Source organism: Oncorhynchus tshawytscha, linkage group LG07, assembly GCF_018296145.1.
Source record: "Oncorhynchus tshawytscha isolate Ot180627B linkage group LG07, Otsh_v2.0, whole genome shotgun sequence".
Lineage (NCBI taxonomy): Eukaryota > Metazoa > Chordata > Actinopteri > Salmoniformes > Salmonidae > Oncorhynchus > Oncorhynchus tshawytscha.
In genome coordinates this window covers 56,863,023-56,875,601 of record NC_056435.1, presented here as the reverse complement: position 1 = coordinate 56,875,601, position 12,579 = coordinate 56,863,023, and the positions used below count along the sequence as shown (strand labels likewise).

The window sequence follows — 12,579 nt, the reverse complement described above, 5'->3', positions numbered from 1 at the left end:
TAATGACTTGCTACTACATTCATGTACCAGTGTGCCGTGGGGTGTCGATGGTAGCTGCTAGCCTTCTGTGTTACTGCTCTGCCTGAGTCTGAGCCTGAGTCTGAGCCTGAGTCTGAGCCTGATTCTGAGCCTGAGTCTGAGCCTGAGTCTGAGTCTGAGCTCGCCACCCTGAAATAGAGTGATCTACAAGAGTGTGGAATTATGTGGGTGTACGTGGGTGTGAGGGAGAGTGAGTGCTGTATTATTGCTGTTTCTACTCCTTTGTCTATTTCGATGTGTCTGTCTTGTGGTGTACAACTGTGATATTGTGTACTTCTCACTGGGGACACCATGTCAATTCAACATGGAGAACTGAGTAATATTTGGTTGAGACGATGAACAGTGAGATTACAACCTATATTTACCCACTCAAAAACACAGCCAAAAATGTGTTGAATTTCCAATGTGTTATCGCTATGCTTTCAACCATCTAAAAGCACAACCAAATTTCAAGATTTCCACAGACCTGCGACGACCTGTTATCTTTGACATACACACTTTAAATTATTACATAAGAAGAACTTTATAGTTGCAGTAACCACAAAATGTGGCCATGGATGTGTTACCCATTTTAAGGTTGTATGTTACATTAGTTTGTAAGGTAGCCTTTTCCTGTATTACACAAGTAATATTGAATTGTGTTTGGTTGACAACGTAACCAAATATCAACATTTAAAGGAGATGTATCTGCTTGGATTGTTCCATTTGAGCCACTGGCTTAAATCCCATTCTTTAACTTCTACTTTTGGTTGAGTTGGAGACGTGAATCCAACATATAATTTGTTAGCATGTCGACAAGTTAATAGGCTATTTATTTTATTTCATAAGTGATATTCAATTGTGTTTGTTAGTCAACAGTGCCAAATAACAACATTTGAAGGAGATGTATCTTCTGTTTGGATAGTTCCACTTAGTCTGGCTTGTTTGATTACTTTCTTCAAATCCAAGATATTTTCCACGTAGATTCCACATCACAATATGTTGATAAATTACATTGAAACAACGTTGATTCAACCAGTTTGTGCCCAGTGGGTTGTGTGTATGTTTCTGTGTTTGTGTTAATGTGTGTATTTCTTAGTGTCTGATACCCCTCTAACTAACTGTGCCCTTCCCATCAGATGACCACATACGGTGCGTTCCTCCATAAAGGAGCGTTCTGTAGGAACACCTTCAACCTGCTGGATCTGCTGGTGGTGGGGGTCTCCCTGGTCTCCTTCTGCATCCAGTCAGTACCTGCTGCTACCCTCCGCCCACACTATTTCCTTTCTTTCTTTCCCTCTCTCTCTCTCACTCTGCTATCTGTCTCTTCATCATATTACTCACCCATTCTCCCTCTCTCTCTGTTTCTTCTCTCTTGCACACTGTCCTAACACATCATTTTTAATTGATATGGTCCAGTTAGATATGGCAGTGAATGGTTGTATTTAGAGATTGCGAGTTTGTTTCTGACAGTGAGTTCCTGTGATGACATTTAGGTCATCTGCCATCTCAGTGGTGAAGATTCTGAGGGTCCTGCGTGTGCTTCGGCCCCTGAGGGCTATCAACAGAGCCAAAGGTCTCAAGGTAGACTGTTAACCTCCTACTCTTTCTCTTTATGTATCAATTTACTTGCCACAGTATTGGTAGAATAATTACAGTAAACATGTGATAGTTTGTTACAAAAACCTGTGCTGTGCGACAGGTAAAAAAGGTAATAGTTCCCGTAACTGTATCGTTACTATAGCTCCTTGTCTTCTTCTTATTAACCTTTCATCAATGTAATGCCATCTTACCGTTCAATGACTGCTAACATTTGAACTTTGACTCTTGCAGCATGTAGTCCAGTGTGTGTTTGTGGCCATCAGGACCATCGGTAACATCATGATAGTCACCACGCTGTTGCAGTTCATGTTTGCCTGCATAGGAGTACAGCTCTTTAAGGTCAGCACCGTAATACTGGCTCTAAGATCAGTACTATAACACTACTGTAACAGCACTGTCAGCGCTGTAACACTGGTTCTAAGATCAGTACTATAACACTACTGTAACAGCACTGTCAGCGCTGTAAGACTGGTTCTAAGATTAGTACTATAACACTACTGTAACAGCACTGTCAGTACTGTAACACTGGTTCTAAGATCAGTACTATAACACTACTGTAACAGCACTGTCAGCGCTGTAACACTGGTTCTAAGATTAGTACTATATCACCTCCGTAACAGCACTGTCAGTGCTGTAACACTGGTTCTAAGATCAGTACTATAACACTACTGTAACTGTAACGGTTTTCTTGCGGTGAAGGAGAGGAGGACCAAAATGCAGCGTGGTAATTTTCATACATGTTTAATAGACGAATAAACACGAACAATACAAAACAAGAAACGTAACGCGAAAACAGCCTATCTGGTGCAAACAAACACTGAGACAGGAACAATCACCCACGAAACACTCAAAGAATATGGCTGCCTAAATATGGTTCCCAATCAGAGACAACGATAAACACCTGCCTCTGATTGAGAACCACTCCAGACAGCCATAGACTATTCTAGATAACCCCACTATACCACAATCCCAATACCTACAAAAACCCCAAGACAAAACACACCACATAATAAACCCATGTCACACCCTGGCCTAACCAAAATAATAAAGAAAACACAAAATACTAAGACCAGGGCGTGACAGTAACAGCACTGTCAGCGTTGTAACACTGGTTCTAAGATCAGTACCATAACACTACTGTATCAGCACTGTCAGCGCTGTAACACTGGTTCTAAGATCAGTACTATAACACTACTGTCAGTGCTGTAACACTGGTTCTAAGATCAGTACTATACTACCGTAACAGCACTGTCAGCGCTGTAACACTGGTTCTAAGATCAGTACTATAACACTACTGTCAGTGCTGTAACACTGGTTCTAAGATCAGGACTATAACACTACTGTCAGTGCTGTAACACTGGTTCTAAGATCAGTACTATAACACTACTGTCAGTGCTGTAACACTGGTTCTAAGATCAGTACTATACTACCGTAACAGCACTGTCAGCGCTGTAACACTGGTTCTAAGATCAGTACTATAACACTACTGTCAGTGCTGTAACACTGGTTCTAAGATCAGGACTATAACACTACTGTCAGTGCTGTAACACTGGTTCTAAGATCAGTACCATAACACTACTGTATCAGCACTGTCAGCGCTGTAACACTGGTTCTAAGATCAGTACTATAACACTACTGTAACAGCACTGTCAGCGCTGTAACACTGGTTCTAAGATCAGTACTATAACACTACTGTCAGTGCTGTAACACTGGTTCTAAGATCAGTACTATACTACCGTAACAGCACTGTCAGCGCTGTAACACTGGTTCTAAGATCAGTACTATAACACTACTGTCAGTGCTGTAACGCTGGTTCTAAGATCAGTACTATAACACTACTGTCAGTGCTGTAACACTGGTTCTAAGAGCAGTACTATAACACTACTGTCAGTGCTGTAACACTGGTTCTAAGATCAGTACTATAACACTACTGTCAGTGCTGTAACACTGGTTCTAAGATCAGTACTATAACACTACCGTAACAGCACTGTCAGCGCTGTAACACTGGTTCTAAGATCAGTACTATAACACTACTGTCAGTGCTGTAACACTGGTTCTAAGATCAGTACTATAACACTACTGTCAGTGCTGTAACACTGGTTCTAAGATCAGTACTATAACACTACTGTCAGTGCTGTAACACTGGTTCTAAGATCAGTACTATAACACTACCGTAACAGCACTGTAACACCAAATTGGAAGAAAACTGACTGAAACAGGGAGGACCACTGAAACCCATCCAATATGAAATGCTTGTTTTTGTTTTCCATTGCTAAACATTTTGCTATGGTGTGTCCTAATGAATTAGACCCTTGTGTGTAGACACTCCCAGACAATGAAGATGTGTGTGTTTGCTTCACAGGGGAAGTTTTACCGATGTACAGACGAAGCCAAGTCCAGCCCAGACGAATGCAAGTCAGTTGCTTTTGATACATTTGTCCATCTATAGCTACATAGTAAACTGACACCCGTCATATTGTACCATAAATACTTCCATTTACTCTACAGTATGTGTTCTTTAGTATCTTTGATTTGAGCATGTTGCCCATAGACATGCATATTCACAACTTCCACAATATTCATATTGTTTATATATTGTACATCATAGGCCTAAACCTAAATCCTGACCTCTAACTCCTGTGACCTCTAACCTCCCAGGGGCACCTACATCCATTTTAAGGACGGGGACGTGAACCAGCCGACCATCCAAAAGAGAGTGTGGCACAACAGCGAGTTCAACTTTGACAACGTGCTGATGGCCATGATGGCTCTTTTCACCGTGTCTACCTTCGAGGGCTGGCCTTCGTAAGACACACTCTCATATTATATACTCAAATACAATATTAAACACTTTCATATTTTTGTGTATAAAAAATAACAATAAAAAAAATGTCTCTCTCTCTCTCTCTCCTATCTCTCTCTCTGCTCTCTGTCTCTCCTGTCTCTCTTCTCTCCCTCTCTCTCTCTCTCTCTCTCTCTCTCTCTCCTATCTCTTTCTGCTCTCTGTCTCTCCTGTCTCTCTCTTCTCTCCCTCTCTCTCTCTCTCCTATCTCTCTCTCTGCTCTCTGTCTCTCCTGTCTCTCTCTTCTCTCCCCCTCTCTCTCTCTCTGCTCTCTGTGTCTCTTGTCTCTCTCTTCTCTCCCTCTCTCTCGCTCTCTCTCTCCTCTCTCTGTCTCTCCTATCTCTCTCTCCTATATCTCTCTCTCTCTCCTATTTCTCTCTCTCCTCTCTCTGTCTCTCCTATCTCTCTCTCTATCTTTCTCCTCTCTGTCTCTCCTATCTCTCTCTCCTCTCCCTCTCTCTCTCGCTCTCTCTCTCTCAGGTTGCTCTACAAGGCCATAGACTCTAACAGAGAGAACCTGGGTCCCATCTACAACTACCGCATCGAGATCTCCATCTTCTTCATCATCTACATCATCATCATCGCTTTCTTCATGATGAACATCTTCGTCGGCTTCGTCATCGTCACCTTCCAGGAGCAAGGAGAGAAAGAATACAAGAACTGTGAGCTTGATAAGAACCAGGTCAGTTCATGTGTGTGTGTGTGTGTTTAGAAGTACAAAACATGTGTGTGTGTGTGTGTGTGTGTGTGTGTGTGTGTGTGTGTGTGTGTGTGTGTGTGTGTGTGTGTGTGTGTGTGTGTGTGTGTGTGTGTGTGTGCGTGCGTGTGTGTGTGTGTGCGTGCGTGTGTGTGTTTAGAAGAACAAAACATGTGTGTGTGTGTGTGTGTGTGTGTGTGCGTGCGTGCGTGTGCATCTGTACATGTGTTTTCATGTGGTGTTTATGTGTGTTTATGAGTTTTGTGGAACTACATGTCTAGTCTGATCATCCTTCCCCACACTCAGGTTCTCAGTGTGTTGCTATGCAGTTTGTGTGTATACCAGGGTTTCCATTAGGAAAATGTGCCTACAGACATTTGACCAGCAGCAATTAAATGTACCTGACATTTGATAAATGTACCGGACACATATGTGTTGGGTGCGTAACCTGATTATGACTGCTCAAAGTGACAGAAATCACATTCAGATTATAGTCTTTCATATTAACAGAGGATGCAATGATATCCGGTCCTTCTTACCGAATTCTGATGCTCACTTTGAACATGTTAGAATAACTCTTCTAACAGCCGACAAGACGAGTAACAAACAGCAAAATCACTAGCCTATGTCAATCTACTATCCCTCATAGTAGAAAAGTTGACCTATTTTATTGATCAGCTTGGAGCGAAAGAAATAGTCTATTCCAAACAGACTCTGGGACAACTGTGAGATGTGAGATTGTGCACAAGGCAGTAGGCTAGGCGCAAATGTTTGTTCCATAATGCAGTTCATGGGAAAACACTGTTGTCAAAACGCACCTGCGAACGGTTTCATGTGACAGAGATAAAAATATCTGTTTGAAATTTAGAAAGAGGGGAGATGAAATATGCAACAACTAGCATGGGTTGTTAATATGACTAGGGTTGTGCCTTTGTGTACTGGACAATGAAAGAAAGATGATATAAAAGAATTGCCTCCACGGATATGGTCTGATTTTGGCTACTTTGAAGCAAGGTAAGACATGCCTCATAATATGTACTGTTGTATGAAGCCTGCCTTCCATTACCAATGCATTTGCTGTTTGAGATGCTGTAGCAGCAGCTCTCACACTGTCTGACAGATTTTACGCTCATCTATATCTGTATGCTGTACGCATGTGATAAATAAGATACATAACACATATACTGTACACACGAGCCAGTTTAATTCCACAAAATTATACAGTGCATTCGGAAAGTGTTGCTTCACTTTGTCCACATTTTGTTACGTTACAGCCTTATTCTAAAATTGATTAAATTATTATTAATCTACATATAATAACCCATAATGACAAAGTGAAAACAGGTTTTTCTATAAAATATATATATTAAAAAATTAAAACAGAACTACCTTATTTACATTAGTATTCAGACACTTTACTCAGTACTTTGTTGAAGCACCTTTGTTAGCGATTACAGCCTCGAGTCTTCTTGGTTATTTTATTTAGCGGCTTATCAAAATGTTTATTGGCCAAAAGCCGGTTATTACCAGCTAACGGAAATCCTGGTGTATACTATACTGTGTGTACAGGTATGCAATGAACAACTGTGTGGGTTGTCTCTACAGCGGCAGTGTGTGGAGTATGCCCTGAAGGCCCGTCCGTTGAGGAGGTACATCCCTAAGAACCCCTACCAGTATAAGTTCTGGTATGTGGTCAACTCCACAGGGTTTGAGTACATCATGTTCGTCCTCATCATGCTCAACACACTCTGCCTGGCTGTGCAGGTAAGAAGAAGCTCAACCCAACCCATTCAGAGGCCGTAGTCTTGTCGTAACATTTGTTATTATACTACGGTTATTAGAAATAAAAAAACATGATTGTTCTCCTTCCCTCCCTCTCTATTGTTCTATCTCGCTCTCCATCTCTCTCCGTCTCCATCTCTCCATCTATCTCTATCTCCATCTCCATCTCTCTCTCTATCTCGCTCTCCATCTCTCTCTCTATCTCGCTCTCCATCTCACTCTCTGTCTCCATCACTCCATCTATCTCTATCTCCATCTCTCTCTCTATCTCGCTCTCCATCTCTCTCTCTATCTCGCTCTCCATCTCTCTCTCTGTCTCCATCTCTATCTCCTTCTCCATCTCCATCTCTCTCTATCTCCCTCTCCATCTATCTCCCTCTCCATCTTTCCATCTGTCTCCCTCTCATCTCTCATCTATCTCTCTCTCTATCTCCCTCTCCATCTCTCTCTTTATCTCCCTCTTCATCTCTCTCTCTATCTCCCTCTCCATCTCTCCATCTATCTCCCTCTCCTGTAGCACTATGGCCAGTCTGCAACATTTAACTATGTGATGGACATCCTCAACATGGTCTTCACTGCTGTTTTCACTGCAGAGATGGTGCTCAAACTCATCGCCTTCAAACCTCGGGTAAGGACACACACACAAACACACACCCGCAGACACACGCACACACAAATGCATGCATATGTGCACACAGATGGACACACAGACAGACACACACACACATACATAGTCGTGCATCTCCCGTCTCACATAAATCCCCATTTATCTATTTTGTGGGTGTATTGTCTGTGGATGTTATGTTTGTAGGTGTCTTTGGTCATTGTGTGTACAGTACAGTACCTTCATTTGTTGGTTGTTGACTTGTTTACACCCTGCCCTACCCCTTCCTGCTCCGCCCTACCCCTTCCTGCTCCTTCCTACCCCCTACTGTACCTCGTGGCCCACACACAGCTTTGTGTTGAGAAGAAGGACAGGGACCCAGTAAGAGACTGAGTGGTGTGGTGCAGTGCCTAGAGACAGGATTCTCTCTCTCTTTCTCTTTCTCTTTCTCTCTCTCTCTCATTCTCTGTATCTCTCTCTTGCTGTCTCTCTCACTCTCTGTCTCTGTCTCTCTATCTCTCTCTCTCTCTCTCTCTGTGTGTCTCTGTATCTCTCCCTCTCTCTGTCTCTCTCTCTCTCTCTCTCTCTCTCTCTCTCTCTGTGTCTCTGTATCTCTCTCTCTCGCTGTCTCCCTCTCTGTCTCTTTGTGACTCTCACCCACTAGTGCATACCTGGGAACACTAACCAGTGACCTAGCTAACTTTCTAATACCTTAACATTTACAGTTCAGTAAATCTATCAACATGTTTTATTGCATATGGTCATTTACAATAAAGATGTACAGTGGAATAAATGCATTAAACATGCAGATAACATTTGAAAGTAACTGAAATGACACAGTATTAACCTCACCACCTAACCACTGCCTACTCCCCTGACCTCACTCAGGGGTATTTTGGGGACGCCTGGAATGTGTTCGACGCCCTGGTGGTGATGGGCAGCATAGTAGACATTGTGCTTAGTGAGATTGATGTAAGTAAGCCCCACCCAACCCTCCTTGGCCCCCCCCTGATCTGTCCCGTCTGATCTGTCCCTGGTCATCTGTCCTCCCTCTATGTATCTATGTTCTGGGGTGTGTTCAAGAGGGTGTACCGTTACAGAACGTTTAGATAGAAAACTATTGTGTAGAACAGATATGACTGTCAGATAGAATAGGCAATTGGCATTAGCTTTATTTGTTACATTTCTATCTGCGACATGCTGGATGTTTTACCTCACTGAATGCACCCGCTGGTCTTAGGTTATATGGCCTGCTGTTTCTGCTGACTTCAGCTCCTCTGCTACCAAAGGGCCTACTCAGTCTCTCTGTTATTAATTACTCAGGTCTTAATGGCTACTTTTCTATTTGTCTTTTTTCTCTCCTTCTCTGGCCCTACCTGCTGCCTCCCTACACAATCCTATTCACACTTATTCTCTTCTCATTTTCTCTCTCTCTCACAATAACATTATTGCCTCTGTCCTCTTCTCTGTTTTCTCTCTCTTTCTTTTTCATCCCCCTCTCTTCCCCTTGTGTGCTGTGGCTTCCGTTAACAGCACTATTTCACTGACGCGTGGAACACATTTGATGCCTTAATTGTAGTTGGTAGCGTCGTTGATATTGCTATCACTGAAGTGAATGTAAGTACTGCCTTTTCTGCCTCTCTCATGGAACTGAAGCCTTACTATAACACCAGAATTGACAGTAGCACCACCATTATTCCCAAGTGTGTTCTGAGATTGAGGAAGGTGCTTGTGCTTACATTCAGTGAACATTAGACTGAGAGAGTAAATCCAAGCATCTTCCTCATATCACTCTCCCTCTCCCCTCATGAATTCTATTATTTTACATTAGGCCCACAGTGCCCCCATGTTAGCTTGTTGGTACTACAATTCTGCTGCTCCTAATTTACAGTAATGCCCACAGTAAAAATGAACACTCAAATCACTATAGATGATTAGGAAATGTACTGTATATGTGTCTACAAATAATCATCTGTAGAATAGATCCTATTGGCTTTTGTCATTGTTTGATAACATATGTTTAGGTCATATATCCATTGGCTATGTCTGTAAGGCTTCAGTTGGCTTGTGATTCTTGTCTTGTACTGTCCTGTCTGAAAAATGTACTGTCACTATTGAAATGAACCCCTTTACCTAGCTCAGTGTTTCTGTGCTACTCAGGTCTTATACAATGGGGTACTGTATTATATGGTATGATATGATGAAATGTTTTATTGTTTGAACAGCTGTTACGATGCCTCTGTATACATGGACGTTTCCCGATAGAGGTGTCCCACGCTTTGTAACCATGGGGATCTATAGTTGGGTTACAGCCGTGTGATGTTGCTATGTATCCGCTTGGTTTTCTAACCCTTATACCTCTTGTTCATTCTGTTTCCATAGAAACTTGTAGAGGCAAGTATGGCAATGATCCATCTCCCTGTTTTGCGTGTTAATCTGTTTCATAACAACTTTATCTTCGGGACCCAATTTATAGTGTAAATGGATTAAGAAACTCAATACAATTAGTCATCTAGTGTTTTATCATCTTGGTCAAAGAATTATTCTGAATTAATGTCATTAAAAAAAGCTATAGGAAATCTAGAGAGTCATCTGTTAATCAGATAACCCAAGTTAAGTCTTGGCCTGGTATAGTTATTGTGTCAAGACAGGGTAAAATGCTGGATGACTGCTACTTCCAGCTACTGTAACAGACTACTGCTGTAACATTGTTCTCTGCATGGCCTTGATGGACAGTGCTCTATTAAAATGACTGCTACTAACATAACTTTACTAGCGTAGCACTCTTTTAGGTCACATACAGCACTGTGCAATGCTCATACATAATGTCAATAATGTGTTTAATCAATACATATCCCAGACTGTACCCTCTGACAATGAACACACACATTTACACACACACACACACACACACACACACACACACACACACACACACACACACACACACACACACACACACACACACACACACACACACACACACACACGTACATTGTTTTTCATATTGAGTAAATTCAGTAAAGGTGCTTATTTATAGGTGAAGTGTAGCAGAGCCTTACTGCTCAACTCTCTCCCCCTCTTCCCTCTCTCTCTCTCTATGTCTCCGAGTGCTCTACTTTCTGAGCTGCAGTGCTGTTTCTCTGGAGTCACCATATGTCAGTGTGTCAGTGTCTGTTCCTAGTTTATGTGGATATGAATGGGTTAGTGTCTGTTCCTAGTTTATGTGGATATGAATGTGTTAGTGCCTGTTCCTAGTTTATGTGGATATGAATGTGTCAGTGTCTGTTCCTAGTTTATGTGGATATGAATGTGTCAGTGTCTGTTCCTAGTTTATGTGGATATGAATGTGTTAGTGTCTGTTCTTAGTTTATGTGGATATGAATGTGTTAGTGTCTGTTCCTAGTTTATGTGGATATGAATGGGTTAGTGTCTGTTCTTAGTTTATGTGGATATGAATGGGTTAGTGTCTGTTCCTAGTTTATGTGGATATGAATGTTTCAGTGTCTGTTCCTAGTTTATGTGGATATGAATGTGTTAGTGTCTGTTCCTAGTTTATGTGGATATGAATGTGTTAGTGTCTGTTCCTAGTTTATGTGGATATGAATGTGTTAGTGTCTGTTCCTAGTTTATGTGGATATGAATGTGTTAGTGTCTGTTCCTAGTTTATGTGGATATGAATGGGTTAGTGTCTGTTCCTAGTTTATGTGGATATGAATGGGTTAGTGTCTGTTCCTAGTTTATGTGGATATGAATGTGTTAGTGTCTGTTCTTAGTTTATGTGGATATGAATGTGTTAGTGTCTGTTCCTAGTTTATGTGGATATGAATGTGTTAGTGTCTGTTCTTAGTTTATGTGGATATGAATGTTTCAGTGTCTGTTCCTAGTTTATGTGGATATGAATGTGTCAGTGTCTGTTCCTAGTTTATGTGGATATGAATGTGTCAGTGTCTGTCCCTAGTTCATGTGGATCTGAATTTGTCAGTGTCTGTTCCTATTTTATGTGGATATGAATGGTTAGTGCCTGTTCCTAGTTTATGTGGATATGAATGTGTCAGTGTCTGTTCCTAGTTTATGTGGATATGAATGTGTTAGTGTCTGTTCCTAGTTTATGTGGATATGAATGTGTTAGTGTCTGTTCCTAGTTTATGTGGATATGAATGTGTCAGTGTCTGTTCCTAGTTTATGTGGATATGAATGTGTCAGTGTCTGTTCCTAGTTTATGTGGATATGAATGTGTTAGTGTCTGTTCCTAGTTTATGTGGATATGAATGTGTTAGTGTCTGTTCCTAGTTTATGTGGATATGAATGTGTTCGTGTCTGTTCCTAGTTTATGGATATGGATATGAATGTGTTAGTGCCTGTTCCTAGTTTATGTGGATATGAATGTGTTAGTGTCTGTTCCTAGTTTATGTGGATATGAATGTGTTAGTGTCTGTTCCTAGTTTATGTGGATATGAATGTGTTAGTGTCTGTTCCTAGTTTATGTGGATATGAATGTGTCAGTGTCTGTTCCTAGTTTATGTGGATATGAATGTGTTAGTGTCTGTTCCTAGTTTATGTGGATATGAATGTGTTAGTGTCTGTTCCTAGTTTATGTGGATATGAATGTGTTAGTGTCTGTTCCTAGTTTATGTGGATATGAATGTGTTAGTGTCTGTTCCTAGTTTATGTGGATATGAATGTGTTAGTGTCTGTTCCTAGTTTATGTGGATATGAATGTGTTAGTGCCTGTTCCTAGTTTATGTGGATATGAATGTGTTAGTGTCTGTTCCTAGTTTATGTGGATATGAATGTGTTAGTGCCTGTTCCTAGTTTATGTGGATATGAATGTGTTAGTGCCTGTTCCTAGTTTATGTGGATATGAATGTGTTAGTGTCTGTTCCTAGTTTATGTGGATATGAATGTGTTAGTGTCTGTTCCTAGTTTATGTGGATATGAATGGGTTAGTGTCTGTTCCTAGTTTATGTGGATATGAATGTGTTAGTGTCTGTTCCTAGTTTATGTGGATATGAATGTGTTAGTGTCTGTTCC

The 12,579-nt window shown here is 41.2% G+C and overlaps 1 protein-coding gene across 1 annotated transcript in view; it reads left to right on the top strand.

Annotated features, from left to right (window-relative positions):
• LOC112255325 (voltage-dependent L-type calcium channel subunit alpha-1D) overlaps positions 1-12,579 on the top strand; it is a 134,635-nt gene that overhangs the window by 83,255 nt on the left and 38,801 nt on the right. The window contains exons 21-29 of the mRNA XM_042324674.1: positions 1,158-1,264; positions 1,515-1,602; positions 1,852-1,959; positions 3,983-4,035; positions 4,279-4,425; positions 4,943-5,144; positions 6,765-6,923; positions 7,459-7,569; positions 9,079-9,162. Of these exons, the coding sequence (XP_042180608.1) occupies positions 1,158-1,264; positions 1,515-1,602; positions 1,852-1,959; positions 3,983-4,035; positions 4,279-4,425; positions 4,943-5,144; positions 6,765-6,923; positions 7,459-7,569; positions 9,079-9,162 (1,059 nt within the window). The remainder of the gene's footprint in view (positions 1-1,157; positions 1,265-1,514; positions 1,603-1,851; positions 1,960-3,982; positions 4,036-4,278; positions 4,426-4,942; positions 5,145-6,764; positions 6,924-7,458; positions 7,570-9,078; positions 9,163-12,579) is intronic.